Genomic DNA, 14,190 nt, shown 5'->3' with positions numbered 1-14,190 from the left:
CAGGTTTCACAATGAGCTCACCCGAAACCCTGGCTGATTGGGACCCACACCCAGTTTCACACCTTGGCTCAGGCGATTAGAGGATCATCAGGGGGTCCTTTTGTCCCTCTGTGGGGGGATACTCCCACTAGGTTTATATCTGGGACTCTCCACCATTTGACCTTAGAACTGAAGAAGCTTCTCGGATGAGAGGTGAAACGTCTTCAAGCAACTTAAAGAAGTCCAGACGCTTTTCTTTGCAAGCTCCTTAGACTACGATGACCTGGATGACTGAGAACCTTCACAGACACTTTGATAACATTGTTTTCATATTAACCTGCAGGTTTGCCTTACAGCACACGGTCCATCCAGCTTTTGAAAATGATTTGGCAACATGATAAAAACAACTGGAAACAAAACAAACTTCAGAGATTTTATTTTGACACCAATACAAATGAAACTATTTTTTGCATTTTTTAAATTATTATTTTCCAACTCGACCTACGGCCAGATTGGACCCTGCACCTCTTTTGTTCTTAAATATAAATTGTATTTGCACTGAAACAAAACGCTGTTAGCTGGAGACTGAACAATAAAGCTTGATTTAAAAAAAACGAAACACATTCAGGCGTCACTTTGTTTGGATTTTATTTCTCTTTAACATAAAAACTCAGAGTCCACAGAAGGAACAAGTGTTTGACCCCGAGAGGCGAGGCTGCCAGGGGGCGCTGTGACGGCGAGGTCACAGGGAACCGTCTGTGTTTGCATAGTTTGTAGTTTTCTCACAGCAGGTTTCTGATTTTTCAAACATTTCAAAGAAGAAGAAACAACTTTTGGTTGTGGTCATTATCAGAAAATAAAAACTAAAGCTGGAATGAAACAGACGTCCTGACTGAACGGCACTTTATCGGCGCAGCAGATTTCCCCTCATTTAACAAAAACAAACTTTTGTGAAACTTCAAATTTTTGAATAAATTTTGTTTTTTATGTGCAAAGTGAAAAAAAAATTTCTGCAGCTAAAGATGAAATCTTCTAAATTAATCTACAGATTTCAAACAGTGAAAAATAAATATCGGTTCTTTGGTCGAGTTTTTCCTGACCTGAGTGTTTTGGGTCTCGAGCTCCGGCGGCTGGACTGATGATAAGATGATGAAGTTTTCTCTGCTGTAAACGTCTGCATTCAATTGGATGTTTTTTAAAATTTCAGTGATGGCTGTAAACAAGTTATTGCTCTTAATAAAGTGACTGTGGGCAGAAGAACATTAAAGCGACAGTCCTGAGGCACATGCGCACGGCGTCACAGTAGAAGAAGAAAAGCACGACACATGGTCAGAAGTATGTGGACACCCACAACGAACTGATCTGGGATCAGTGTTTGCAGCAGCAGACGTTCCCTCCACGATACGAACCGGGCCCGTTAACGGAGCATCAGCCTGAAGGAGGCGACCTACAGACCAGTCACTCGTCCAAACAGAGTTCAGCCTCGTTTCAAGTTTTTAACCTTTCGAAAGATAGAAAAAGATTCATTTAATCCTGAATTTATAATCTCTCACAGGTTTGATCTGTGTGTGATCTCTGTGACAGCACTGATCCCAGCGTTCCCACAGAGCGCCGTCACTTTCCCCCACATTTACAGAACAAATGAGAAAAAGGAAATCATTCTCAACAGAAATGTCCCGCTGCACGTCTTCAGCATGGTTTATTCAGTGATTGCACCGTTTTCTAATCATTCGTGTTAAACCGACACTTCAGCTCAGTTTGTTCATGATTCAACCCGAAAATATTAATAAAACAATAAAAATGAAAAAACAAATATTCTGTTGTTTCCTGAAGCTCGTTTTATGACTCGTCTACTCGAAGCTTTCAGGACCGCGACACTCCAGAGAAAGGAATTATTTCATCTGAAAGGCTCCGCCCACATCGTCTGTGGGGTGTCCACATACTTTTGGCCAGTGAGCTCAGATAATTTGTCATTTCCGTGCAGGAAGCAGCGATTCAGGTGAGCGACCGTGGTGTTAAAGCTGCCGACCGCAAGTTTCTTTGGTTTTTTAAAGTTTAAATTCAAAGAAGGACACAGACATGAGGAGGAGGAGGAGTGACTGCACCAAGACGAAGAATCCCAGAGAAATTCAGACACACGTGGAAACTAAACTCAGGTAGGACAGACAGACGGACAGGTGGATGGAGGCGGGTCTATGTGATGATGAGGCCGGCCTCGCTGTAAACCTTGAACACCTTTTCGATGGCGTTGACGTACGCCGCCGTCCGCAGGTCCAAACCCAGGTCGTACTTGTTGGCTGTTCTCATGATTTGCTGCATCGGAGAAGAGACAGGAAGTGACTCAAACACGTTTGTTTCATGAAATCAAATATTACAGACTTTTATCAGCGAGCACGCGACGCATTGATTTATCCACTTTAAAAAGGCATCCATGTGTTTATCAGGGTGAGGTGTAGATTTATTATAATAACCCTGACACTGCGTTTAAACTGTGTTGTCTCGTGTCATAAATGATCCGTCAAGAGTTCCTGGCGATGTGCTCACTTCCCTTTCCCCCCTCGGTGGGAGGAAGCGTGTAGCCGCTAACGCTTCGTTTTGAACACTGTCACGTTCAGATTTCTTCAGAAGGAAGCACGGGAGAAACATCTGTCGTTCCAAAGATTTCATTTGCTTTGACAGTTGAAATGACAAAAGTTACAGCTTCTGTTTAACTTTTGTGTCACCGTAGAAACGAACCAACAAAATCAGGTCAGGGTCACGCCCTTCGGGGGAGGTGTGGTCTCTGAGGGCGCTAACTATAATAAATAAAAATACACGTACATCTGCATTTATTCTGACGTACTCTTCATAACAGTCGGGTTATAATCCAGGTGTTTGCAGATGTGAGATGTGAAAGTTTAATGTAACCTTTGGGTCGTCTGATCACCCGCGTTAAACCAAAACTGGGATCAACCGATGAAGTCGCTCGCTCATCATCATCGTGTATATTTAACACGCATCTTTATCTCAGTTCCACATCGACTGTGACGATAACGATTCTCTGTCATCATCTGCGTTATCGTTTATTTTGAGTCATAAACTGGTCGCGGTGACGTTGTATGACTTTTCCTTCGTGCTGCGCTGCAGGTTTGGCGTGCTTACCCGGGCAGAGCGCTCCATGGTGTAGGCCAGACCCGAGTGAACGATGTCCTTCTCAGACGCTCCCTGAAACCACAGAGTGGAACTTACACACCTGAGGAAGAGGAGGAGACAGTACTCGAGTGCTACGAGTATGTGTGTACTCACGGCGATCCGAGCCTGGAACTCAGAGGTGGGGACGATGGGGACGGCGCCGCCGTGTTTGCCGAACTTCCTCTCCAGACTCTCCTGGACCGACACTGCAGGGAGACGAGAGCGTTACTGACAACAAAGATCAGAGCGTTGGTGGGAGGCTTCCTGAGTGGATGCTCAGACTCACTCAGCAGGTGATAGTTGGAGTCTCGCTCGTATTTGAAGGTGAGTCGCCCGTAACTGACGTGGTTCAGGTTCTTCAACCACTCGAAGTAGGAAACCGTCACACCGCCAGCGTTCAGGTACATGTCCTGACCCACGAGAGGAGAAGAGAGAGGGGATAACGCAGACGTCTCGTTTACTTCAGTCTGAGACTAATTAACCTTTGACAAAGGTCACGAGCATTTGCGTCCACTGACCGGGATCACCATGATGTTTCTCTCCAGGAAGATCTGGTCAGCTTCAGGTGTAGTCGGCCCGTTGGCTCCCTCTGCGATGATCTAAAGGTACCACAGACTCCAGGTCAGTTTACTGACGGAAACCCAGAAACGGTTTCCCAGGACGGACATTTTTTAGTGCTATTTATTTAGATTACTTGAATTTATCTGAAATGTTTACGGCTTCCAGCCTCTGGACCGGCACTGGTCGGATGTTCATGTTCCTCATGTGTGCATGAGACACAGCGGTACACAGGGGTGCATGTGGAGTTCCTCGGGGCTCCGTCATTGGCCCACTGTATTTTAATATAACGTTCATCTCCAGCTTTAAGGATGTTTCCCAGCAGCTGTTCCCAAACAGTCAGAAAATCCAACAATGACTATTTTTAAATCAAAAGTCTTGTTTCCTCAACTTCTGTTTGTTTCTCTTTATAATTTTCTGCTTTTTGTACTTTTTAAAAGTTTTTATTTATTTTTATTTGTAGGTTTTATTTATGTAAAGCACTTTTTTCTCTTCACATCTGAGAACATTCACTCCTTTAAATTCATACATACGCAGTATATTTATAATCTACTAAACCTTGTTTTCTGTTTGTGGGTTTCTTCCTTCTATGAATTCTACTTCTTGCATGAAGGATTTTGTTTTCCTGCCAGTGCCGTTATTCCCGAGAGTCGGAATAATTTGTGACTAAAGACTAAATTAAATATTGCGTGCATGAGTTATCGTCGCACGTATACGTGATGAGCAGATCTGGTAACCGTGGCACCTTGGCCTTGATCTTGTGGGCGTTGCTTTTGGTCAGCTGTTTCTCGCTGGCGGCGGGGATCAGGATGTCGCAGTCGGCCTCGAGGATGCTTCCTTCGTATGGCGTCGAGTCCGGGAAACCCACGATGGTCCCGTTGGCCTGGAAACGACAAACCGTTCAAACTGATGAATACAGCAGCTGCTTCACACGAATCATAAAACAAACCAGCTGGACTGTTAGTACACTGCAGTGACAGAGTACTGCCAGCAGGTGGCACACTGCTCCTGTTGTTTCTGTGTACCCACCAGTTTGTAGTCCTCCAGCTCTTTGGGGTTGATGCCTTCGGGGTTCCAGATGCTTCCGTCCAATTCTCCGACTCCGACGCACCTCGCTCCAAAGCGGTGAAGGTAGCGCATGCTGTGAAGCCCCACGTTACCGAAGCCCTGCAGGCAGAGCAGAGGGCGCATTAACCCATGTGTCAGCTTCACTGTCAGAAATCACACAGCGTTCTCCTGAATAGGAAACTGCACACTTTTATGTAGAGTTATTAGAAGCCGGGTCAGCCATTTGGTGGACAGACACAGCACTGGTTTTAGACTGGGCACCAGCACTGTATGGGTAGAAAAAGTAAGTAACTCAGATTCTGTGACAGTCTAAAGTGGCTGCATTACTGTGGCGAGGATCCAGACACTCATCTGTCTCTATCCAAGTCATTCGGGCCCTTTGAGGGAAAATGTTCCAGTGTGTTCAACCAAAGTCAGTGCCAGAAGATAAAAACAGGAAACGCGCTCACAAAACTTCAGGAAAAAGCTGATAGCTTCAGTTTGCCCTCTGACCTCACTTGGTCCTGAGGCGGTGACGTAGAGGAGCACCACCTTCAGGGGTAAACCTGGAGGTGCGTCTGTAATCTCGACTGAAGTCCTCGGCGGTTGTTCTGTGACTTTAGTGTTTGAGTTTTCGCAGCAGCAGATGTTGTGGGCACGACGTCGCTGTATCTGCTCAGGTCTGTTTTCAGTCAGCGTTGTCTCCTCGTGGTCCTTCTGCGTCTTAGTCGCTGGATGATTTGCCTTTTGAAAAAACCCAAACATCATCAGCACAGAGTCTGGACGGAGCCTCCTCCCTGCTCTCCACCAACACTTGTGCTGAACGTCATGAAGGGCATCCTGAGGTCTCTTTGTTGCGGTCGCCTGTTGATTAAATGAAAACATGCGGCTGGACATGAGTCAGCTGAGGAGGGAAGGATGGAAGAAGTGACGAGGAGGAAGAAAAGTTTTTCTCATTTGTTCTTCATAAATGGATCCAGACCGAGCCGTCTGCTCTCACACTGTAAATAAAAGATGGACACGGACAGCTGGAGATCCTGTTACTCCTCCTCGATGTCCCCGTCTGAGGTGTAGTTGCTGCCGTGTGATGTAAATTATCCACAGCCGAGTCAGTGTGGTCAGAGCAGGCAGCTACATGCACATCTGCACGTTGCCTCATGTTCGCCGTCTGATGATGAGAGTTACATCACTCGGACCTGAACGGATGAGGAAACGTCACTTAGGCTTAATCTGCTCATCATTTGTAACATGAGCAACACTTCTTCACATCGGCCCACTCCCGCTGACGTCCCTCAGCTCTTCTGTGAGAACTTTACACGGAGGTTTTGGGCTCGTGGTCATCGTGCTGCGTTCACTGTTCATCCTGCTTTTAAACGAAGTGTGAGAAACTCGTCAGAACGCCGCAGACGTTCTGTTGTGACGATGGCGGAGCATACCTGGATGACGAAGGTCTTGTCCTGGAACCCGGGGTACATCCCGAGCTGGCTCATGTATGACGCCTCGTTGATGAAGTTCTCGATGCCGTGGAAGACTCCCCGGCCGGTGGCGGAGATGCGGCCGTGAATTCCTCCCTGACTGATGGGCTTCCCAGTGACGCAGGCGTGGGCGTTGATGTCCTGAACATGGACGACACGCCGAGGTCAAAAACAAAAACAACAGCCTAATTCTGAAATAACACATGAAATGCTCTCGTGACCGTTTTTACAAATACAGTAGGGGTGGGTCGTATAAACTGTATACGGTAGAAACGATATAAATCTGGCCAACGGTAGAGATTTTGACCGCTCTACCACGATAGCGCATGTTGATGGTGTCATCAAGCTGCGCCTGTTTCTGCTTGAAAGCATGGCAGCGGCTGCAGCAATAACAGCTGCAAATTATGGCGGGCGACAGTAAAAGCAAAGAGACGAAGCACTTTTGAAATATGGGGAAAGCCAAAAACTGCGCTTCCTTCACTTCCCTATCATTGATTCACTAATGCTGTATTCTCTCATAGCTGCTCTATTCCCATGCAGCAGTATATGAATGTCTAACCTCGTATTGTGGATGGATTATCTCAGTTGTTCTCCTGACTGAAGTTTGGTCCGTTTACAGCATCCTGCTATGCGATTACATTTGTCCCTGACCACCAGGAACCCTCACGTTAACTTTTATTGAGTGGAAAAAAAGTTAGCGTTCATCCTCCAGCTTCTCTGCGTTTATGCTAACATAGCTGTGTCGCTAGCGATCATGTAGCACATCATTATATAGCAGCTAGCCCAAGTTCAGTAACCCTGCAAACGTCACTGCTGTTTAGTTTTCTGTCTTCATTTATGTTGGAAGTGGTAGCAGAGCTGTACGTTTGAATTCTTTCAGAAACCTCTCAGTCAGAACATGCTATATCATGTTTCGCTAACTAGCGAGCTAACTTCCTGTTAACTTCTAACTCCGTTAAATGTAATAAATCCTGTTTTCATGGATGCCTGGATGTTAAACTTCATAGATAACCTGATAAAGCAGCAACGCTGATCGTTTTATTAAAGATGAAAGAATTCAGACCGTTTTTAACTCTCAGTGTTCATTTGACTTTGGGACCTGAATCTGACGGAGTTTAGGACCCAGATTACTCCGCGAGGCTCCTCACTACGGCAGCCGTAATGCTCCAACAATCCATCAGGCGGTGCAGCTTGGTAGCTTAGCAAAGTCGGACTAAAACATTTTTGACAGATTGCTGAGCGCCGTGTAGCACAAAAAATCTGTTTGAGGCCAGTAAGCACAACCAGAATTCATACATAAGGCACACTGTCGATTTTTGAGAAAATTAAAGGATTTTAAGTGCGCCTTATAGTGTGGAAAATACGTTATACAGAAGAACGGACTATGTCGTGATATATATCGTTACCGCACATGATTCAAATTATACCGCGATATGGATTTTAGGCCATATCACCCAGCCCTAACGTGTAATCATACGCATTTGGACGTCACGTCTTTTTTGCTGGGTCAGTACTCACATTGTGTCCCATGACGGTGGCGAAGGTGTCGGCGATCCAGGACATCTCGCGCTCCCCGGTGCTCATATCCGGAGCAGGAACGTCGATGCCGGGCCCTGCAAGAGCGCATCGGTTCAGGGAGGACGCGAAGTGAAAATTAGCCCATGTCAGCTGACTCTGTCTGAACTTCCTGTCAGTAAGATTTAAGCCACTTGCAAGCCACTCTGCAGCCCACCTCCTGCTCTAACTGCTGCTCTGAGAGCCGCACCACCTTCAGTGGAGCTGACAGGTGTGACATCGCTGCGTGACATCACTCACCGATGAAGCCCTTCTTGGCGAGCTCGATGGTAAACCTTCGGGTTATCTTCTCCAGCTCGTTGTCCTGAAAACACAATTTAAAAAAATACACATATTTTTATTTTGATGCATTTCACCTTTCAGCGGTGCTGGCTGGAGTACACACCCCAGTCTGACCCCCGTTAAACACAGCAGGCACTTTTATAGGACAGCACGAGTGCACGCCCACATTTGTCTGGTCTGTGTCTGATGAGGGAAACCAAAGAGCAGCAACTGGGAACATGAAGGAAAGTCCCCACTTCCACAAGCTACGTGTTGCAGTGTGATCAAAGGGAAATGCTTGGCGTGATTCTTGTGATCCTCCACTTTATTTTTCCATTGCGGCATTTTGTAGGCGGTCCCTGAGCGCTGTGGTCACGACGGGTTTGAGTGAAAATGAGCTCTCTGCTTTAATGACCCGAGGAAGCTTCTGCTGATGTTCTAATATGGTTCCTCACGGGTTTGTCATAATTGGTTGTCGCCACGAGTGGCAGTTTTAAACCAGACACAGGATCTGTGTCTCCGGGGGGGGGTGAACCAGCAACCTTCAGGCGAACAACAGCATAAACCACTACATTAAGAGGCCCTCAGGCATCTCTGGAGTTTATTTCTTATGTAACCATGAAAGTGAAGCGATGCAAACATCCGTATGTTACAGTAAATATGTCGTCCTGTAACTGCGCTTTAATTTTTATTTAAACAATCATTCTGTCTTTAAACAAAGGAGAAAACACGATAATCAAGACAAAACGAACTCATGTTTTTTCTTGTGGTATAAATCAAACGCACCCTCTTCCTCACTCGGTGTCCCGCAAGTCTGACCTAGCACTCGGCAGGACAAGGACAACAGCTCTACTTTTAACATTTCATCATGTCTGTCCGTCCATTTCCTGTATTTCTCTCATATCAAGAGGTCAGAGGTCAGCAGTCCTCCCAGTTATGCTCGTGTCAGCTGATCGATGTTTTCCAGCAGAGAAGGCAGCAAAGAGCGAAGGTCGAGCAAACATTTAGAGAGGGAGGGGGTGACAGAGGGCCCTGAAATCAATGTGGGGAGAAAGTCACGAGTCATCACGTTTCAGAGTGCATCCCGGCGTCTCTCTGCCAGCTGATGGCTCAGCGTTTCCGCTCAGGTCGGAACGTTTACTGTAAAACAGCAGACAGCTGCTCCGGGTTCTCCATCTACAGTCGTGGAACCATTACAAACAACAAGCTGATGAGCGGGGCCGACTGCAGCATCGTGGGAAAGAACACTTGCACGCTCGCGCTTCGTTCACTTACCACAAGACATTAGGTTTCCATGGCAACACAATCGCCCCAATAATCCTATTTCCAGTTTAGTTCGAGGCCGAGCGCTGATCAAGAAATAAAACCACAAGGATCACCGAGGAGGGCCGGCCGGCGCGGAAGCGTCGCACTTACCGAGTACTTCTTCGGGTTGATCTTCACGCCGGCTTTGGCTCCACCAAAAGGCACATCTGGAAACAAAGTCACTTTAGTTCACAAGACAACAAGCAGCAGCAGATTCACTCAAACACAGCAGAGGGCGACGGGCTGCTGGGTTCAGTGTGTCCTCACCTACGACGGCACATTTGTAGGTCATCAGCGAGGCCAGAGCTTTCACCTCGTCCACAGACACCTCTGTGCTGTAACGGATACCTGCAACAGACACACGGCGTTATTTCATGAGACTTTCAATGGTTAAAGTTCACCATCTGTGCCAGCCCACCTGCACTACCTGCTTTGCCCACCAGGAGGCCTCTGCCCACATTTGGGTAACGTTCTGTCCATAATGGAAGTGTGTTTGAGCTTTAAGGTGGACGTGCAGCTATGTGAACATTTATAAAGGTGGCCTGAGCCGCTGAGGCAAGCAGCATGGAAAATAAAACGGTCAGAAAGTGGAGGGAGGTCAGCGTGGAAGTGGGCCAGCAGCTCTCACGCATCACTGCAAACACAGGCTGCAGGGACAAAATGGCTGCGCTCGGAGGCGAGTGGGAAGGAAAACAAAAACACATGGAGGCAGGTTGAAATGTGAAAGCAGCGGCGGGAGGAAGTGACAACATGATGGATGAGGAGACAAAAGCAGAGAAGGAAGATGGGTGAAGTGAGAGGCCCACGGAGAAATGCAGAAGTGAGAAGGACGGCGTGGAAGAGGAAGCAGAGAAACTCGGTGTGACTCAGAGCGGGTGTGGCCACCTCGGCTCAGACACACGCTGCTTTATAGGAAAACAACCACACCCTCCACCTGCTCCACCAGGTCTCTTTATTCGCACACAACACTGGATGTGATGAGTAAAAGCTGTAAGCTGGACTCGCTGAAGGACCTGCAGACACACAGCTGACGACACAGCAGCAGACAAGAGTCACGGGAAAGACTGCTGTGACCAAACCATCAGCACACCACAACTCCCAGTCTACTGATTAAAACACGTCTGTGGCTCGTACAGCGCCTCTTCTCTACCGTCAGCAAAGCTCTTTGGGACAAATAAATGCCAATAAATAGAAATAAAATCAACCCTCTGTCATCCCAGCAATCAACTCCAACTGCAGACTGTATATCAAAGATGGACAATGCCATCATAAAGGCCACTGTGGAGTGGAGTTACCAGCGAATGACGGGTGAACAGGAATAAAAAGCCTTTTGTGGCCTCTTAATGGAGCCCTGTATTCACCCTCAATCACTGATGAGCAGGAGTGAATTACATATAAGATTAATAACCCAAAGCTCATATACAATAGGGGCGATTGTGGCTCAAGAGTTGGGTGTTCGTCTTGTAATCGGAAGGTTGCCGGTTCGAGCCCCGGCTCAGACAGTCTCGCTCGTTGTGTCCTTGGGCAAAACACTTCACCTACCGCCTACTGGTGTTGGCCAGAGGGGCCGATGGCGCGATGTGGCAGCCTCGCTTCTGTCAGTCTGCCCCAGGGCAGCTGTGGCTACAACTGTAGCTGCCTCCACCAGTGTGTGAATGTGAGAGTGAATGAAGAGTGGAATTGTAAAGCACTTTGCTATATAAATGCAATCCATTATTATTATTATTACAAATATCATTAATGCAATAATACTAATGACATCAGGTTAAAAAGTCTGTGAGGAGCGTTTGCAGCATCTTGTTGAATCGAGAAGACTTGAATATTAGCAAGATGTGCATAATAAAGTGTCCGGAGACTGTATGTTAATCACTTCCATCATGTGAGTGAATTTGAAACATTATAAGTTTAACTGATTAAATGATGTGCCGAAGCGGCAGCCGTGAATAAATCCTGAGTAATTAATCTGACCGACTCTGTGATTCCAGAGCGAAGCAGCATCATGTGATCGTTCAGGTTCCTGCGAGTCTTCGGGGAGCTGCGGGAACTCTGAGGACAGTTAAAGGTGGAGGCGTCCATGACGACAGCTGAGGCGGGTGTGAAAAAGCTCTGAGCTGATTGGACAGCTCAGGTCTCTGTTTGTTTGGTGGTTCAGGTCACATGAACGCATTAAACAGGCTCTCTGTGTTCTCATAAACCGTCTAACTACAATCTACCTGAGGGGAACATTTCCTAATAATCGCTTCCCTCCTTTCTATGAACTTCTGTCCAAGCTCCGCCCCCCTGGAGGCCGCTGACGGCTTGCGGTCGTTTACTCGGCTGGATTTTTTCCAGGAAACCTTCACTGGGCCGCTCGAGGCTCAAACTGGCACCAATTTGTCAGCAGAAACATGAGCCGAGTAAATCTGTAACAGCAGGAAAAGCTCAGGTCTGTGTGTGATCGGAGCCAGCAGGCACGGCCTCACAGTGGAAACCCCAGTAAAACCAGCATTTCCACTGTGAGGCTGGGGTGTGAGCTCAGAGCAGGACAGTTTTTGTCCAGCACACAGGAGGAAACTAGTCATCAGAGACAGTGTGTGGGTGGATTAAGGTGCAGCTCGGGCAATAACCTGACACCCCGTCAGCATCATGAGCTGACATGTTAAAGAGTGAGTGCGGCTCAGGCTAAGGTGTGTCACAGCAAGTCTGCATTCAAAGTCACTCAAAGCAGCTTCAAATCCTCTGCTGCGCCATCGTATCTGTTCAAGTCTCCAAACGTGGTCTTTCGTGCTCCGAATAAACCGAGCATTTCGTTCACGACACCTCCACCTGTCAGACCACTGTGACCCCCGTCTGCTGGCCCTCAGCACGTTTGTGCAGTGTGAACATCTGGATGCTCTCTCCACATGTGCTGCAGAGTCTGAACCTCGGACCAAACATCAGAGTGATGGCACAGAGCTCAGAACAAAAACACGGCGCCCTGAGCACCCATCAGGACGCTCCGTGAGCTCGAACCGGACTGACAACATTCCTGCCTGAGGCGGAAATGTCAGCACCAGGAGACAACGCTCCTTTCAGCATGTACATACACGTCACACACACACAAATCCTGTCCAGCAGCTTTTGCAGTCAGAACTGTGATCTGCAGCAGGCAGTGGACCCGCTACAGGCCAGCCACCCCGGTACAAGCCAGGAACAGAAGCTTCCAGCAGGGAGCGGGGCCACATCCCACAGGGGTCATGGCTCAGCAAGCCCCAGACATGCACACACATACAGCATTCACGCCTCACTCTCGCCCACCCCAGCTCTTATACTACAGCTTTTTTTACAGTGCAATATCTTTGAACCTTTACCTCAACCATCTGATGTTATTAAAGCTGTGTTTCAGGTTCACACAGGAAATCCCTGCTTTGGGGATAAATGCACATTAATTAGTGAGAGGAGAGTAAATTCCTAAAGTGGCTGTCTCACTGGACGAAAGCTTCCTCGGGGTGGTGTGAATAACATTTCCTGCACATCTGATTTTAGTTTCTTTGCGCATGCACAATGTGGTTTTAGCTGGTTAAAAGACGGGAGTCTAGTTTTAAATCAAAGTAAAAGCACAAAAATCTAGTCTGTCTGAATCTGGATCAGGCTGCTTTCAAACCCTTTACATTCATTTTTCATGTGGGTTCAAATCGTGTCACACCGGCTCTGCGTGAACGTCGCTTCACGTTGTTCAGTGAAACTTTTTCCAGCGGTGCCAACAGGCGCCGGGCGCGGGAGACTCACCTCCCTTGCAGGGCGTCCGGTGCTGGCTGTGCTGAGCCCGGTAGCCCTCGATCACCTCCCACTCCCCGCTGTCTCTCTTGATGGGGAAGCTGACGCTCAGGACGTGGTTGCACGGCTTGATGATCCGCAGGATCCCGCGGACCCGGCTCCTCTTCTGCTCGGCAGTCTCTCGAGTCTTCAGGTCTTCCACCAGCTTGTCCTCCACGATAGCGGCGCCCTTATCGAAGAAGCCCTCCACCATAGTGAAGAAGTTCGGGTCGTCGGCCGGATCCACGGCCTGGCTGTAGCCGCGGTGCCGCAGCAGGGACACGGACGCCGGCAGAACAGAGTCAGCAGCGGCGGCGGGGCACCCCGAGGCCAGGACGCCGCCCGCTCCCCGGGTGAGTAGCTCTCCGAAGTACCGGTACATTTTCACGGTTTGTAGAAGTTCGCCGTCCCAGGGAGGTGAGACGAGACCGCGGGGAAGACGAGGAAATGGAGCCGCGTAAACACAGAGCTGTACCGCAGCAGCGGCTCCTCCTTCCCGCCGCCCCTTCCTGTCTAACTACACCGCCGCGTGCGGCGCCGGGAAGACGCGCACAAGCGGCTCAATTTCATACACAAAAACCCGCACGAGACCGGCAGCGCCGGGAAGGAGGCACGTAGCTTAGCTTATCGTTAGCTTTTGGCAACACCCGGAAAAGTCGTTAAAACTGAACAACTTATTAAATAAAGTGCAGAGAAGCACACGGAGAGGACCAAATACCGCTCTAAAACAGAAGCATCCACCCAAAAATTGACATTTTGACGGTTTTTAACACGTTTAGAGTTAATTTGTGGCGGTTTAAGCTAGCATCGCCACAGTTTTGCATATCCGGTCGTCTGGACTCAACTTTCCAAATAAAAGCCCAACGTTCACTGCAGATTTTCAGCCATTTTCTCTTGATACAGTGGTCCCTCGTTTATCGCGGGTGTTACGTTCCAAGAATAACCCGCGAAGTAGCCAACTTTATTTATTTTTTAAATTATTATAGGTGTTTTAAGGCTGTAAAACCCCTCACTACAAGCTTTGTACACTTTTCTCAGATACACA

At 47.9% G+C, this 14,190-nt stretch overlaps 1 protein-coding gene across 1 annotated transcript; it reads right to left on the bottom strand.

Annotated features, from left to right (window-relative positions):
• Positions 1-398: 398 nt before the first annotated feature.
• LOC146375432 (glutamate dehydrogenase, mitochondrial-like) lies at positions 399-13,975 on the bottom strand. The gene is made up of 13 exons (XM_084948226.1): positions 13,119-13,975; positions 9,639-9,719; positions 9,483-9,538; positions 8,046-8,109; positions 7,749-7,843; positions 6,192-6,371; positions 4,738-4,875; positions 4,454-4,591; positions 3,669-3,749; positions 3,437-3,560; positions 3,265-3,356; positions 3,121-3,183; positions 399-2,292 (listed from the first exon to the last, which is right to left on the bottom strand). The coding sequence occupies exons 1-13, from the start codon at positions 13,525-13,527 to the stop codon at positions 2,173-2,175; spliced, it is 1,641 nt and encodes a 546-aa protein (XP_084804352.1). The 5' UTR covers positions 13,528-13,975; the 3' UTR covers positions 399-2,172.
• Between the last annotated feature and the right edge of the window lie 215 nt (positions 13,976-14,190).

The sequence above is a fragment of the Perissodus microlepis genome, chromosome 13, assembly GCF_051167445.1.
Source record: "Perissodus microlepis isolate ML-2025 ecotype Zambia chromosome 13, ASM5116744v1, whole genome shotgun sequence".
NCBI lineage: Eukaryota > Metazoa > Chordata > Actinopteri > Cichliformes > Cichlidae > Perissodus > Perissodus microlepis.
Note: the sequence above shows the minus strand (reverse complement) of the source record. Positions and strands in the feature narration are given on the sequence as shown.

What these genes read in the sequence shown, in the direction of transcription:
- LOC146375432 (XM_084948226.1), bottom strand. Translation starts at nt 13,527, where the DNA reads ATGTACCGGTACTTCGGAGAGCTACTCACCCGGGGAGCGGGCGGCGTC. An exon ending in CCGGACGCCCTGCAAGGGAG is followed by an intron (nt 9,720 to 13,118) that starts GTGAGTCTCCCG and finishes TGTCTGTTGCAG; the next exon opens with GTATCCGTTACAGCACAGAG. An exon ending in AGCTGGAGGACTACAAACTG is followed by an intron (nt 4,592 to 4,737) that starts GTGGGTACACAG and finishes TGTCGTTTCCAG; the next exon opens with GCCAACGGGACCATCGTGGG.